The 17,370-nt window shown below is 38.5% G+C and overlaps 1 protein-coding gene across 1 annotated transcript; it reads left to right on the top strand.

Annotated features, from left to right (window-relative positions):
* Positions 1 to 1,448: 1,448 nt before the first annotated feature.
* On the top strand, positions 1,449 to 2,723 carry LOC140816157 (uncharacterized). Its single transcript, XM_073175234.1, has 3 exons — positions 1,449 to 2,031; positions 2,132 to 2,197; positions 2,275 to 2,723. The coding sequence occupies exons 1-3, from the start codon at positions 1,449 to 1,451 to the stop codon at positions 2,721 to 2,723; spliced, it is 1,098 nt and encodes a 365-aa protein (XP_073031335.1).
* The last annotated feature ends 14,647 nt before the right edge of the window (positions 2,724 to 17,370 follow it).

The following is a 17,370-nucleotide window of genomic DNA, read 5'->3' as shown; positions in this document are numbered from 1 at the left end:
TCTAAATAAAGTCGAGACTATTTCAATTACAAGCATTAATATAAGTTTAGAAATACATTCTCGTGGGATCGACACTTGTATTCAAAATTACATTTTACTATAACTTTACGTCGTGCACTTACGAGCAATCAAGAAAACACGCAACAAGTTTTTGGCGCCGTTGCCGGGGAGTGTTTATTATAAATTTATATTAGTATTGTTACCAATTAGTCTACATTTTAATTTAGAGCTGTTTTTGCTGTTTTACATTAAACATTGATTTGTTTCTTATCTTTGTTTAACAGTGCATGCGAAGATCGCAAAATCTTGACTTGCTTATCTTTGATCTTGAGATCGAAAGAACCGTAAGAAGATTAAGAAAGGAAAGAAGAGAAGAGATTCAAGCAATGACTGACAACAGAGATAATGAAAATCCACCCCCTGCAATACCCATCAGAGATCATTTTAGGCCGGTACTGAATGCTCATTATTCGGGCATAGCACGAGGAACTATTAATGCAAACAACTTTGAGCTCAAGCCCGCATTGATAAACATGGTTCAACAGAATCAGTTTGGGGGAGCCGCTACTGCAGATCCTCATCTACATCTCAGAACATTCCTTGAAATTACTGACACTGTAAAAATAAATGGTGTTTCTGATGATATAATTTGATTGCGTTTGTTTCCTTTTTCTCTTAGGGATCAAGCAAGAGGATGGCTCCATTCGCTTCCTTTGGGGAGTATCACTACATGGCAGGAGTTAGCAACCAAGTTCCTTTCTAAATATTTTCCACCTGCGAAGTCTGCGCAGTTGAAGATTGAGATAAGTACTTTTAGGCAGACTGACTTTGAGCAATTATATGAGGCATGAGAACGGTATAAGGAGTTGTTGAGGAGGTGTCCAATCCATGGTTTTGAAGATTGGGTACAGATTGAATTGTTTTACAATGGTTTGAATGGACAAACAAGAGGCACGGTGGATGCAGCAGCTGGTGGCATGATATTTTCCAAATCGCCTGATCAAGCATATGATTTGCTTGAATAGATGACCATTAACAGTTATCAGTGGCCATCTGAGAGGTCAGGAGTAAAGAAGACAGCTGGTATTTATGCCGTGGATCCTATCACATCACTAACCGTCCAAGTTTCTGTATTGACCACACAACTAGCAGCCATGAATAAAGTGAGCATACCTGACACTTAAGGTCCTTCCGTTGTTGCTGAAGAAACTCATTCTCTTGAAGAAGCCCAATATATCAACAACAGAAACTTTGGTGGATTTGGAGGATATCGAGGTAACCCTCCTCCTAATACTTATCATCCAGGCTTGAGAAATCATGAAAATTTTTCTTATGCAAACAATAAGAATGTGTTGAATCCTCCCCTGGGGTTCAATACATCAAAAGGGGAGGGAAAGCCTTCGTTTGAGGATTTGGTAGGTACATTTGTGGCTGAATTTGGAAAGAGGATGGCTAGAACTGAGTCTCGGCTTGATAGCATGGAGACTCACATAGGAAACATGGGTGCTACAATGAAATCTTTGGAGACGCAAATTGGACAGTTGGATAATGCTTTGAGAGATCAGAACAGAGGTCAATTTCTGAGTAATACGGAAGTTAATCCAAAAGAGCAGTGCAAGGCAGTCACTTTGAGGAGCGGAAAAGAATTGGAGGTTCAAAGTCCCAAGAAGATGGTGGAAAGTGAGAAGTCAGTGGAAGATGTTGAGTTTGAGGTTATAACAGAGAATACGGTTGAGGACTCTAAGACAAAAGTTGTACAACCTCCTGCATTTAAGCCTGCCATTCCATACGCTCAGAGGTTCAAAACGAAGAGTTTAGATGATCAATTTGCAAAATTCCTTGAGATTTTTAAGAAGATACACATCAATATACCATTTGCTGATGAATTGGAGCAAATGCCCAACTATGCCAAGTTCATTAAAGATGTGATGTCTAAAAAGAGGAAGATGCAAGAGTTTGAGACATTGAAGCTTGCTGAGGAGTGCAGTGACATCCTACAAAAGAAATTACCACAAAAATTGAAAGATCCAGGTAGTTTTACTATTCCTTGCTTTATTGTTGGTTCTCATTGTAGTAAAGTTTTATGTGATTTAGGAGCAAGTATTAATTTGATGCCATTTTCTATTTTCAGGAAATTGGAGCTTGGAGAAGTTAAACCAACCACTATCACCCTACAGCTTGCAGACAGAAGTCTTACGTATCCAAGAGGGATCGTCGAGGATGTATTGGTAAAATTGGATAAGTTTATTTTTCCTGCAGACTTTGTGATTCTAGATATGGAAGAGGATAATGATGCTCCATTAATCTTTGGGAGACCGTTCCTGGCAACTGGAAGGGCATTGATAGATGTGCATAAGGGTGAACTCACCTTGAGAGTTGGTGGAGAAGCAGTCATTTTCAATATCTATCATGCCATGAAGGGATCAAATGAGGTAAGTACTTGTAAAAGCATTGATGTTATAGACTCATGTGTATCCTTTGACTGTGCAGGAACTAGGGACCCTTTGGAGAGTTGCTTGGTTGGAGCTACTGAAGCTGTTAGTGAAGAAGACTGGGAAGTGAAAGAGCAACTGATGGCTCTTGAAGTATTGCATAAAGAAAAGAAAACAGATGTGTTGATTGAGGAGTTGAACGTCGAAGAGAAAATAGAGGTAATATCACCCTCTCCTGATTTGAAGGAACTGCCAAGCCACCTATGTTATGCATTCTTAGGAGAGAAGTAGACATATCCGGTAATCATATCTTCCTCCCTTAATATTGATGAAAAAGATTAATTATGTAGAGTATTGAGGGAATATAAAACTGCCTTGGGATGGTCGATTTCTGATATTAGGGGAATTAGCCCCACTATATGCATGCATAAAATTTTAATGGAGGAGTCGTATACTCCTTATGTGGATCATCAGAGGAGATTAAATCCGGCAATGAAAGAAGTTGTGAAAAATGAGGTGCTTAAATTGTTGAATGCTGGTGTGATTTATGCTATTTCTGATAGTAATTGGGTGTCTCCTGTACAATTTGTACCGAAAAAGGGTGGAATAACTGTGGTAAAAAATGAACATGATGAATTAATATCTACTCGTACTGTAACTGGTTGGCGAGTTTGTATGGATTATAGAAAATTGAACAATGCCACCCGAAAAGATCATTTTCCATTGCCTTTTATTGATCAAATGCTAGATAGACTTGCTGGTTATTGTCATTATTGCTTCTTAGACCATTATTCAGGTTATAACCAGATAGCTATAGCACCAGAGGATCAGGAGAAGACTAATTTTACGTGTCCCTATGGTACGTTCGCTTTTAGGAGAATGTATTTTGGGCTATGCAATGCACCGGCCACTTTTCAGAGGTGTATGATGGCTATATTTGCAGGCATGGTGGAAGAAATCATGGAAGTCTTCATGGATGACTTCTCGGTATTTGGCTCTTAATTTGATCACTGTTTACATAACTTATCCCTTGTGTTGCAGAGATGCCAAGAAAAGAACCTAGTTCTTAATTGGGAAAAATGTCACTTTATGGTCCAAGAGGGCATTGTCCTTGGACATAAAGTATAATATAAGGGATTAGAGGTGGATATAGCCAAGGTGGTTGCAATTGAAAAACTTCCTCCACCAAAGAACATCAAAGGAATAAGGAGCTTTCTAGGACATGCGGGGTTTTATCGGAGATTCATTAAAGATTTTTCTAAGATCACTAAACCCTTATGTAATTTGCTTGAAAAAGATTCCACATTCATATTTGATGATGATTGTTCGCAGGCTTTTGAGAAAATCAAGAGGGCATTGGTTACAGCACCGATCATGATAGTGCCGGACTGGAAGGAGCTCTTTGAGCTGATGTGTGGCGCAACTGATTATGCCGTTGCTGCGGTATTGGGCCAAAGAAGAGAAAAGATGTTTAGGGCAATCTATTATGCAAGCCATACTATGGATGCTGCACAGCAAAATTACACCACGACTGAAAAGGAGATGCTTGTTGTAGCATTTGCCTTCGACAAATTCAGGCCATATCTGATCGGCACAAAGTTAATTGTTTTTACTGACCATGCAGCCATTCGCTACCTATTTGCCAAGAAGGATGTGAAACCATGCTTGATAAGGTGGATACTGCTATTACAAGAATTTGACTTCGAGGTCAAAGATAAGAAGGGAAGTGAGAATCAAGTGGCTGACCACTTGTCAAGACTTGAGCTAGAGTATAGGAAAGAAGAAGGAGCAATGCAGGAAACATTTCCGGATGAACAACACTTTGAGGTAAGTTCAGTACTCCCTTGGTTTGCTGGCATTGCGAATTTTTTGTCTTGTGGTATTCTTCCTCCAGATCTGAACCACCATCAGAAAAAAAGTTCTTCTATGATATCAAATTTTTCTTCTGGGATGATCCTTGTGTGTATAAGAGATATGCTGACCAAGTGATTAGGAGATGTGTTGACGGTGTCGAAGCACACCAAATTCTTGAGCTATGTCATTCATCCGCATACGGTGGACATTTTGGAGCGACACGAACTGCAGCTAAGGTATTGAAATCAGGTTTTTTCTGGCCTACTTTGTTTAAGGATAGCTATACCTTAGTGAAATCATGTGATAGGTGCCAAAAGGTTATGAAACATCTCTAGGCGTCACGAATTGCCACTGACAAATATTTTGGAAGTGGAACTTTTTGATGTTTGGGGCATAGATTTCATGGGACCATTTCCCCCTTCTTTTGGTCATCTTATATATTATTAGCTGTAGATTATGTTTCGAAATAGGTGGAAGCAATCGCCACTAGTACTAATGATGCTCGTGTTGTAGTTAAGTTTGTGCACAAGAACATCTTCACCAGATTTGGAACACCGAGGGCCATCATAAGTGACGAAGGTACGCATTTTTGCAATAAAATTTTCAACTCACTTTTGGCTAAATACAGTGTGAAGCACAAAGTGGCACTAGCATATCATCCTCAGTCGAATGGACAAGCTGAAGTATCCAATCGTGAAATTAAGCAAATACTGGAAAAGACTGTCAACACCAACCGGAGAGATTGGGCTATGAAGTTGGATGATGCGTTATGGGCTTATCGGACTGCATTCAAGATGCCTATTGGGATGTCTCCCTATAGGCTAGTGTTTGGGAAAGCATGTCATCTGCCGTTGGAGTTGGAGCATAGAGCATTTTGGGCTGTGAAGATATTAAATTTTGATTTGAAAGCTTCTGGCGACGTAAGAAAACTGCAGTTGAGCGAAATGGAGGAGCTCCGCAATGATGCATATGAAAATGCCAAGATTTACAAAGAGCAGACCAAGAAGTGGCACGATAAACTCATTGTACGAAGGGAGCTCAAACCAGGACAACAAGTACTATTGTTCAACTCCCGTCTGAAGTTGTTTCCTGGTAAGTTGAAATCGCGTTGGTCAGGTCCATTTTTGGTGGAGACAGTGTACCCTCATTGGGCGATTGAGCTAAAATGCAGTGATGGGAGGACCTTCAAGGTGAACGGACAGCGAGTTAAGCCATAATATGAGACTGAAGTAAGGCACCTTGACAACATTCCTTTGGGCGGATCGACTTTATGTAGACTGATGGTAGTCGAGCTGAAGATGTTAAACCAAGCGCTTATTGGGAGGCAACCCAAATTTTTGTTTCTCTATTGCATTTCATTTTTGGTTTTGCTTTTATACTTGTATTATTATTTTTGGTTGTGTACTTTTAGTATAGTGTGTGCTTATTATATCTTCCAAAATCTAATGAATCCCAATTGTTTTCTTTTCAGGACTAAAAATTGGAGAAGAAAAAAAATTTTCCCGAAGGAACACCGCCCCCGCGGTTTATTCTTAGGTTCACCCATGCTTGTGGTGTATGCAAAATCAAAAGAGCTCCCGAAGCTACACCACACCCGCGGTATATTCTTGAGCGCACCCGCGCTACATTTACCGAGAGCACACGGCACTCGCAGTCTACATTGGAGCGCACCCGCGGTCTCTCAGTTTTGAATTTCAATGCAACTGCCAAAAGCACACCGCACCCGCGGTCTCTTTTACAGTGCACCCGCGGTCAGCGCATATAAAAATTATAAGAATTCCCGAAAGCAGACCGCACCCGCGGTCCTTGTGCTACCGCACTCGCGGTCGAAATTTTAAAAATCAGAATTGGGCAGAAACGACGCATAAACGAAGAACCCTTCTCCAATTTCTCTCATCCACTTCGAAATCCTTTCTCAAGAACACACTTTTCACACTCAATTTTTGTTATTCCTTCAACAAATTTACCATTCCAACCTAAATAGCTTCACTCATTCCATCAAATATCACTTTTCTTTCCACAAAAATCAACATCAAACCTAGGGTTTCAATGGGGCTCGAAAATTTCATTAAGTATTGATTGGTGTTTCGAATTTGTTCTTCAAAGATACATTTGAACACTCAAGGTGAGCAAATCTATAATACATTCGCTTTGAATTCGAAATTATTGGTGTTATTTGCTATGGAAGGAAATTACATTTAGTGAAGTACATTCTTGATATTGTGGATATTGTTGATTGGATTGTTGTGTATATTGTTGAGGTGTGGATATTGTGCGTATTAAGTTTGGGGGAGTGCAAGAATCATTAAATTTTGTGAATTGGATTGAGGAGAAGTTGGTGATTGGAAGGTGTTCGATAAAATGCCTCCAAGAAAAAAAATACAATCCAAGGGTGCATCAACATCTGCAAATTATGATGCAAACAAGTTTTGGGATGAGAAAGCGGAGGAGAACTATGGCAAAATTTTGAACAAAAGCATTGTAAAAGAAAGAGGATTTGATCTGAGTTTTCCTCGATCCGAAATTGGATTAATGCTTACTGCTTGGCATTGGGAGGAGTTTGGCAGGCAGCCACAAGATGCTGTCATTTCGTTGGTGAGAGAATTTTATGCCAACCTCAAGGTTAGGCATGATCAATTCAAGGTGTTGGTGCGAGGAAAAATGGTAGCTTTTGATGCACATACAATCAATACGTTATATGATATTCCTCCAGTAATGCACGATGAATATGAAGAATACCGGATTGAGCATGTTGATTATAATAATATTCTTCAAACAATTTGCATAGAGGGAGCGGAGTGGAGAATGAGGGATGATGTGCATATTAGCCTAGCAAAGTCTGATCTGAAAACTGTTGCAAAAGATTGGTATTCTTTTATTTCTGCTAGGATTAAACCTACCGAGCATACCACTACTGTCATCAAGGAGAGAGCTATCGTTACTTTTTGCATCATGACGGGGAGGACAATTGATTTAGATCAATTGCTTCAGAGTTCGATGCTTGATTATGCAAGAGGTAACTCTCCTAGTGGACTCCTCCACCCTTCTCTTATCACTGCATTATGCCAGAATGCGGGAGTGACTTAGGCAATGAATGAAGAATTGTTAAAGCCGAAAAATGTCATTGTGGTAATTCAACCACATAGGGCAGTCAGAGGTTAACACGCTGCGGCACGTCGAGCTGAATTGGAATTCAACAGAAGAGCTGCAGAAAGACGTGCACAGGCTCAAGCTCAAGAACCACAACCGCAACCAAGAAATAGGTGGGATAGATTAACTCAGTTGGAAGAGGAGATGCGCCAACAACGCCAAGACATGGATGAGTTTTGGTTTAGGACCGATACATTTATGGGATATATGATGGATTTTACTTCTATCTTGGCTCAGCAATTTCCATCAGCTTCTTCCTAATCCATTTCCACCTCCTCCATAGTGGCCACCCATATACCACCAGCCGGAGTTCCAACCATCCCAAGATGACGCAGATGATGAGGATGGCGATGACCACTGACGGTCGTTGCCTGAGGTATGTGTATTCCTCTAATTTTCTTGCTTATTTACATCGAGGACGATGCACATGTTTTAGTTTGGGGGAGACTTTGTTTATTTATTTTATTTTATTTTATTTTGTGTGTTTATTTATTTATTTAGTGTTATTTGAGTGTTTTATTTACTTTTGAGTTGTTTGCTTGTCTGTTTGTAGTGTTTTAGTCATGCAATATTTTTTTTATGGCCAATGATGAGAAAAGAAAAATGTTGCATTAGAAGAAAAGTCATGCATTACATTCATGTTAATCGATCAATTTGAAAAATTTAGAGAACAATCATGAGATTTGGTAAGTTTGAGACTTATAATTTCTATACAACTTTGTGATTTTCATTTGACATCGAAATAAATTTTTGCAAACACATATATGATTGAGGCAATCTTTGATTTTATTTGGGCCTATTTATATTGTTCATAAATATTCATTTGAAGCCCTCTTGAGCCTATATGAGAAAAGAATTGTGTTCTTGAAATTTCTTGGAAGCCAAGCACTTTTCTTTTGAATATATATGTATTTGGTTGATGCATTGAGACGCCACTTTTCACGATGATTAGATTCTACTTTGTGTTGGTGAATTGAGATTTTGTCTAGAACTATCCAAACATCACTCGAGGCGAAATACAGACAAATTATGATTTAGGAATGATTTAGGTGATTTTTGGATCGATTGAGCCGTTCAAGCCATTAAATAAAATTAATTTATCATTTGTCACCTCTTTGAGCTTATATGAATTTGAATGACACACGTAAATATGTGTAAAAGACCCCATTCGAATATTATTTCAATTATCCCACATTTACCAACCCTTTGAATATCTTATACAATTATTTACTACCTTCTCAAGGGAGTAAGAATTCAAAAGATTAAAGAAAGTGATATTCTCCTACAAAAGAAAAGAAAAGAAAAATGATGAATGATGTTTGATTGAAGAAGTTGGAGAAAAAGGGGAGAAAAGAGGAGAAAAAGAGATGAAATGAATAAAAAAAATGGAGATAAAAGAAAAAGTGGAGTTTGCAAAAGAGATTAAATTTCAACTTACTCCCTTATTTGAACTCCTAATCTTTATTTGCAGCCATGAGCAAAAGCCTAACATTACAACCATAGAAAATCCTATTAACCTAGTCATAGTTGTCCAATATACTAGTGGAGAGTGATTGAGAGGATCTAGCTTATGGACAATCGATAAACACTTTCATTGAGTAAGAATCTTGATCAATTTTTACACCTCATTGCATCAAATATTTATTGGGTATCCATTTCTTGAATGAATATTGCTTTGAACACAATTTTTTCCGGAAAAGACCTCTTGATTTGTGTTTGTAAAAATTGAAATTGAGAATGTTTTGAAACATGATTTGAAGAGATTAGAAGTTAAGAGAATTAACCGATTGCATGATTTTATCCGGATGAAAATTGGTTAGATTGATTTGACTTGTGAATGCATGAAGAGTTAGTTAAAATATCTTGAGGCCAAGTTCTTTAAAGTATTTCATGACTTGTTTGTTTGTCTTGTTTTGTTTTGCTCGGGACTAGCAAAATCTTAAGTTTGGGGGAGTTTGATAAGTACAATTTATTGTACTTTTATTACTTGTTTTTAACTTGGAATTTTGTGATTCTTGAGCAGGTTTTATGTGATTTGTTGTTGTTTTTGTTGTTGTAGTTTGGAAGCTTAGAATGAGAATTGGAGTAGCAACTTGTTGAATTGGAAAGTGCAAAAGATATAAAAAGGCCGAAGATCCAGCGCACCCGCGCTAACAAAGAGACCGCACCCGCGGTCAATGTTCAAGAATTTTTGCCGAGAGCCCACCGCACCCGCAGTCTTCGTAGTTCGAAAATGAAAGGCACCCTGAAACAACAGCGCACCCGCGTTCTTTGACAGACAAAGTCCGGAAATTCTGAAATTTTGGTGTGCTGAGCATGGGAGTTGATGACTTTTGTGTTTTGCGTGCAAATACTTGTCTAGGACTATAAAAGGCTTCTATTATTCACTATCTAGGTTATTGGGGATCCAAGGGAAGAGTAGTGGAGGCTAGAGGATTGAAGATCCAAGTGTATCATTCTTAGGAAATCTCTTGCACACTTCTGGACAGAAATATCTTGCACTCCAAACTCTTGTTCTAAGTTCTTCTTTCTTTATTTTTATTTGATATGTTTTGTAACACCCCAGATTCTACGACTGTCCACACTGTACCAAGACGAGTCTTTCCAGCGTGCTTATGTCCTCACTCACACGCACCCTAGGAAACTTCCCAGGAGGTCACCCATCTCAAAATTGCCCCAAGTCAAGCACGCTTAACTTTTGAGTTCTTATGTGATAAGCTACCGAAAAGAAGATGCACCTACGTGATATGAGTAGTACCAATCAAATCTTTTAAGCCCTCTTCAACTGTACAGTCCATTACATTGAACAGTCTCGGAATCCCTCTCATTCCTGTGTGGGTCGGTTCATTCATGTTCCCTCCACCTAGAAGCCTGCCAGGAGCCGCTCATTGTCCGTGCAACTGATGGCACCGGCGATCACCCCCCGCCCTCTTCGGCCCCGGGCCTCACATGCCCACCAGCTTCCGCTTGGTTCGTCCCCCAACCACACCGTACTAAGAGAGGTCGGCTCTGATACCATTGAAACGCCCCAGATTCGACGACTGTCCTCACTGTACCAAGACGAGTCTTTCCAGCGTGCTTATGTCCTCACTGACACGCACCCTAGGAAATTTCCCAGGAGGTCACCCATCTCAAAATTGCCCCAAGTCAAGTACGCTTAACTTTGGAGTTTTTATGTGATAAGCTACCGAAAAGAAGATGCACCTTCGTGATATGAATAGTACCAATCAAATCTTTTAAGCCCTCTTCAACTGTACAGTCCATTACATTGAACAGTCTCGGAATCCCTCTCATTCCCGTGTGGGTCGGCTCATTCATGTTCCCTCCACCTAGAAGCCTGCCAGGAGCCGCTCATTTTCCGTGCAACTGATGGCACCGGCGATCACCCCCCGCCCTCTTCGGCCCCGGGCCTCACATGTTTTGTTTAAGATTCATGTGTTGTTTGTATTATATGAACTAATTCTTATTTCTACAGGAAAGATGGAACAAGACTAGAAACCATGTGTTGGGGTTTATGAATTATGCTATATAAGTTTTCCTTATTGTTCATTTGTATTTTTCCAATCTTAATGCTTTCATTTTATTGGCCATATTTTGAATGATTCTTATGTTTATAATTTATTACTTGTAAAAGGGAATTTATAAACAAGAAAGGGAAAAATACATCGATGGTATTTATATAGTTCGGGAGGACATATATTGCTATTGAAGCCATTAAAAGAATTTATTGCTTATTTTGTCATTTAATTATAGATTGTTGACGGGGACGTTACAATCCTGTGTTAGATAATTAGTATCTACTTAGCACTCGGAAGAGGGAGTAGATAATTATAGAATTCTTGGCTAATGAATAAGAAGGATATTTATAATCTAGCTACACAAAATAACACATGGTGGATAGTTGCGTGAAATCGGACCTCTAGATCTTTTATTCCATTGTTGTTTACTACTATAATTAAATTTATTTTCAATCTAGTTATTGATGCAAAAAAATCTGTCAATTGATTATTCTAAATAAAGTCGAGACTATTTCAATTACAAGCATTAATATAAGTTTAGAAATACATTTCTCGTGGGATCGATACTTGTACTCAAAATTACATTTTACTATAACTTGACGTCGTGCACTTTCGAGCAATCAAGAAAACACGCAACAAGTTGGTAGTAGCGTTTCTAGATAATTCTAGGATTTATCTATTGCGATTATGGAAATGGTTTCTTCTAGAAAACTTAAATATCTAAGTTTTATTTCATTTCCAATTGACGAATATCGATTTGAGTCAATGATGAGTTAGATATGAATTTTATACTCATAGGTGTCAAACCTGGATCTGTCACAGAACGCATTATCCATGGTTTCTGGTTTTGATCGTATTTCAGCGTCGAGATTGTAGAATTTATTTATGATGTCTTCTGATTAAATATGGGATTTTGAGTTAGGTTTCCATCAATGTATGATAAGTGTGTTTTGGTTGCGTTATGGCCTTAAAACCGAGTTTAGGTCCAAGCTAGAATCATTAACTTGTATTTGGAAAAAATTTGTATATTTATTTGATGATAATAAATTATTTGCCATATGTTTTAGTAGCCAGGAAGCACCAGAGAGTTCATAAGTTATTGTGGTTATTTCATTTGAAGATTAAGGTATGGAATGATCGATTCCTTACAACGTCTATAACGACGTGTAATTTAATTGATGTGATTTTATGATAATTATGTGTTTATGCGCTCTTTGTGCTGTTTGGGTATATTTTAAGATTATTCCTCTTTTTTTAAAAAATAAATGTGAGTTTTTAAATATATTGGAATAATATGTGGATTTATATGCATTGTTGAGCACACTTTCATATCGAGCCATGACTCCGTTGTTTCTGAGCTTTCTGTTTACTCTTGTATGAGTTATTTAGACATCAGAGCCGAGGGCGTTTAAGCGTCACATCTCTGATGACTAGCGGAAGGGCCGAGAAGTTCTGCAGACTGACACTCCTGACGCAGATGTGAAGGGCCGAGGGCGTATTTGACACGTCACCCCCTGGCACATGTGGCCACAGTTTTTGCTATTGTTTCTTTGGATCCATTTTGATACCCGTGATTATTAGTAGCTAATGCATTGCATTGATTTCACCACAAGTCTTTTATTTATGCTATAATTTATTTGATCTTTGTACTGGGGTTTGACCGCAGTCCCTCAGGGCTGTTGTGGTTTGTTTTGTGATTCCATAGTAGATTATACAAGTGGTTCTGATGCAGCTGGCAGAGCGTCTGCTAGTGGAGCCCAGTGAGTCGGTTTGAGTTGTGAGTCCCCAGATATTTATACTATATACATTGAGTCATTTGCCGAGGAGATGCCTCGTGTATTTGTATGGTTGTATTATTGAGTGTTGGATCCTATTTGGTGTAATCGAGCCTGGCTGGCTATGTGTGCGATTGGTATTCTGTTTGTTTTATGAACTATATTTTCGAGTATAAATGTTTTGTTGTGTTGTTTTGGATTTTTTGGTATGTCCTATTTACGGGGAGGTCATGCCGAAATTTCTGTAGGTCCAAAATGGAAAATTTTTACTCGTTTTCATTGTTTACGCTAATAAATACTGGTTGTTTGATAATTAAAATTTAATCAGGAGCACGTGCTCTCACAGTTGTTATCAGAGCGTAACTGGGGTATGCTCGAATTAGAGTTAAGGACACTCGAATTTAGATACAAATGAAATGATTGCGTATTTGATTTACTACTTGCTCTTATTTGATTTGCTTGTTATGATTATTTTATTTAGCTGATTTAGAGCTAGTAGTGAAGTAAGTTTTAACTTTCCCTAAAAAAATTTCGTACTTATTATTATTTTTCTACATGTGGTGTAATCCTTGTGTCTCGTAGAATGGCACTTGGAGGTAGAGGCAGAAAGGGAAAAGAAGTTATCCAAGAGTCTGGAGCTCAGAACATAGGAATAACAGAGGATATTGGCAGAGATAAATGTGGCCGTCCTAGAGGAAGGGCAAATAAAAACGTGAATAAGAGGTAGAGGTGGAGCATGAGCCAACAATTCGTCCAGAAAGGCATGTGGCAAGAAATGTGGAAGTGGATCGTGAAGTTCAGCAGTTGACCCAAAGAATGAGAGAAATGGAGTTAGTGAATGCTAAATTCCAATATATGTGGCCTCCAAAATTATTTGGAAATGAAGGTGGTGAAAAGGCAATGGAATGGCTGAAGAGCATGAATTATTTATTTAATTTGGTGTAGTCACTCCAGAGCTGAGACTCAAGTTAGCTATTTACCAACTCAAGGATCGAGCACAACTGTGGTGGGAAGCCACAGAGGAAGCAATCCAAGAATCTGGTCAGATAATTTATTGGGAGGTATTCCGTACTCTTTTTATTCAAGAATACTCGCCTCCATCTTATTATTCTGCTAAGGAAGCCAATTTCAATCATTTGGTTCAGGGAAATATGTCAGTAGGAGAGTATGCCTCTCAATTTTCTGCTCTTTTAGATTATGTACCTCATGTTTCTAGCTGTCGCATCTTATGCAATGACTGAATCGGATGATACTTACGTTGGTTATGACTGGAGCACCAACTACTTATGCAGAAGCGGTAGAGAAAGCAAATAATATTGAGGCTAGTTTACTTTGGGGAGGATCACAAAAAGTTCCATCTTTTACTTCCCAAGGGTCTGGGAGTAGCATTCAGATTCCAGTTGGCATACCTCCATATCAGCCTCCATAGTCAAACCATCCATCGAAGCAGCAGAAATTTAAGGCTAATGGAAAGCAGTTTAAGAATAAGTTTTACATCAGTTCCTCTAGTTCAGGTAGTTCTCGTGGAGGAAGATCTAGTGGTTATGTTAGAGATTCTTGTCAGAGATGTGGAGCTAGACATCTTACTACCCAGTGCTCATGAGTTCAGGGAGACTGCCATACATGTGGATTACCGGGACATTATGCGAAAGTTTGTCCAAATGCGAGAAGACAAAAATATCAGCCCTCACAGTTTAGCCAGTTTCTGTGAGTCCCGATGCCTAGACCATCTAATCCACAGCCTAGAGGATCTGCTCAGCAGTACTCTCCAGGACTTCAGTAGGCTAGGGTGCATGCTTTGACACAGGACCGGGCTCATGAGACGCCTGGAGGGGTCCTTGCAGGTGTATGATTTATTTTTTATCATCCTGCACGTATATTGATAGATAAGGGAGCATCTCATTCATTTCTGTCTGCTGCATTTATCGATGAGCATGAGATAACTACTACCTTGTTGTTTGATATGATGTCTGTGTCTACCCCTGCTGGTGTGTATTTGATGTCTCGTGAGATAGTTCTGAATTGTGTGATTAGATTTGATGATAACCTTAGGATAACTAATCTAATCAAATTATCTATGTCTGACTTCGACTCTATTTTGGGAATGGATACTTTGACGAATTATCGAGCCACTGTTGATTGTTTCCATGGAGTTATCAGATTTAGACCTTATTATGGTAATAAGTGGAACTTTTATGGTAATGATTCTCAGTCACGCATTCCATTCGTGTCAGCGATGGAAATGTTTAGACTGATATCGGGAGGGAATGAAGGATTCATGATTTAAGCAGTTGATGTGACACCAGAAGAAATGTCGAAAGTTTCAGATATTCCTATGGTAAAGGATTTTCATGATATATTTCCTGGCTTTCCGCCTCAAAGGGAAATATATTTCAGTATTGAGTTAATTTCAGGGACGAACCCTATTTCTAAAGCACCGTATCGTTTGGCTCTAGTGGAGTTGAAAGAACTCAATGAACAATTACGAGACTTACTGGAGAAAGGTCATATTAGACCAAGTATGTCACCTTGGGGAGCTCCAGTATTGTTTGTAAAGAAGAAAAACGGGACGATGAAGATGTGTGTTGATTACCGACAATTGAATAAAGCTACAGTGAAGAATAAATATCCTCTTCCACATATCGATGACTTGTTTGATCAGTTGCAGGGTACATCCGTGTATTCCAAGATCGATCTTCGTTTTGGATATCATCAGCTTAGAGGTAGAGAGGAAGATGTTCTTAAAACTGCATTTCAGACACGTTGTAGAGCCCAAAATCAGTACACGCAAAACTCATGCATTTATTTAATAGTTAAATTATTTATTTAAATTTAGTATGATTTTCCTAGCGATGCATGATTTATTAAATTGCATTTTTTTTAATTAATTATGTTTATGTAATGCACGTTAAAATGTTTTCTCGAGTTTCATGTTTCAGGCGATTATTCGAGGCGGGATCGAGGAAAAGAGACCGGCGACGATTTCGGCAATTTTAAAATGAGGTATTTTATTTTAAGTTAAGGATGTGACATTTTAAATAATTTATTAAGTTTTTAACATTTTTAAGATCTAATTTATTCATTTAGTGATTTTAAGACTTTGAACTTTTAAAGGATAAACACTTGTGCATATTATTTTAAATTAATAGAATTTTATTATAGTTGGAGGAGGGTTAGCATTTTAAATTAGTTTTTAAATTTTTTATTAAGCAAAATTTAACTCCTTAATTACCCAACTCACACACGTTACAAATTTATACATTAAACTCACGCGCGCACACACACACACATTCAGCACACACAACTCACACCTACACATTTTTATTTCATTTGTTTTGAGAGGAAATGCTAGGGTTCATAAAATAAAGAGCAGCACCCCTTTTCCCTTCATTTTCCAGCAATTTTTCATAGATTTTGTGGGAAGAAAATTTTTCCACGATCGTCCCAGATCAACACTCACACCGTTTCCGCTTCGGTAATTTTAATTATCAAAAGACATGTATATTCTGTTTTTTTTCCTGCGTCGATCTAGTCAAATTATGTGTGGTGATGTTTTCATGCGTAAAATCCATGTTTGATGTACAAAGTTTGAGCAGAAAAATTTGTTGGATCGATGTTTGCAACATTTTTATATCTCAGAAATTAGTTTTTACTATATTTTCGAATACTGGGACTTTTCGGGTGATTTTCTGGAAAAACTTTCAACATATAAAACGTGATACTTTTTGATACCTTTGATTTGAAAATAAATTCGATTATAGTTGGATAAGAAATGAGTGAGTTACGATTTTTTTCGTGGGACTGCTCAAACAGTATTTTTCTGGAAATGTGTTCTTGACGAATTCTTGAAGTTTATTTTTTGAAGACTTCTTGGGAACCGTTGATTGATCGCTGCTGCGTTTAGGAATTGTGAGTATGATATTGGGATGAATTTTGGTGCTTCTTCTGGTGTCGATAGGTATTTGGTTGCATTAGAAGTCTTAGGAAACATCTTGGTGTCGAATTGTCGTGTTCACAGTTCGAGTTGCGGTGTATGGCTTGCATCGTTGTTTTGGGATATTTTTGTGAGTTTGAATCACTACCATAGTGTCCTAGGATGGGTCTCGAAGTGTTGGTTCAATTCGATAAGACGTGGGTTAGAGTTTGCAACAAATTTGTACATTTGGGGTCGAGTTTACACAGGGTTAGCGCCGAAGCGCTCAATGGGAGCGCCGCAGCTCCCGACTCTTGCAAGCCTGGAGCCACGACGCTAAGGCTGCGGCATTGCCAGCGCCACGACGCTAGTGCCTGGCGCCTAGGCGCTTAAACATGACTTTTTAAATCATTATTTAGGTTCATGTCTCCTATGTTTTGGGAAATGTTCACACATCATATTAGGATTTGTTCCGGGGGGTCGATGTCATAGTTTAGTACATTGATTAAACGAGGTCAAGTCACGAGTGATTTTAGAATTGTCATAAGAAATTTTCATTTGGGTGGTGAGCACAAAGATTACGTCTAGGCTATAGAATATTAAGTGCATGTAACCATGTTAGTATGTGCAGCATTGGCCCCAAGCGAGATCCAACGAATCTCTCCACGCCAAGTAAGTATGTTCGACGTGAAAAAGAAAATACTTTTAAGTTTTGAGGTATGCTAAAT

Source organism: Primulina eburnea, chromosome 16 (genome assembly GCF_022965805.1).
Source record: "Primulina eburnea isolate SZY01 chromosome 16, ASM2296580v1, whole genome shotgun sequence".
Taxonomy (NCBI): Eukaryota; Viridiplantae; Streptophyta; class Magnoliopsida; order Lamiales; family Gesneriaceae; genus Primulina; species Primulina eburnea.
This window is presented reverse-complemented; position numbering and strand designations above follow the sequence as displayed.

Excerpts from the sequence above, each read along its gene's own strand:
- LOC140816157 (XM_073175234.1), top strand. The coding sequence starts at position 1,449 with ATGGCTAGAACTGAGTCTCGGCTTGATAGCATGGAGACTCACATAGGA. Across the intron at positions 2,032-2,131 it reads ACAAAAATTGAAAGATCCAG|GAAATTGGAGCTTGGAGAAG; the intron begins GTAGTTTTACTA and ends TTCTATTTTCAG. Across the intron at positions 2,198-2,274 it reads CTTGCAGACAGAAGTCTTAC|ATATGGAAGAGGATAATGAT; the intron begins GTATCCAAGAGG and ends TTGTGATTCTAG.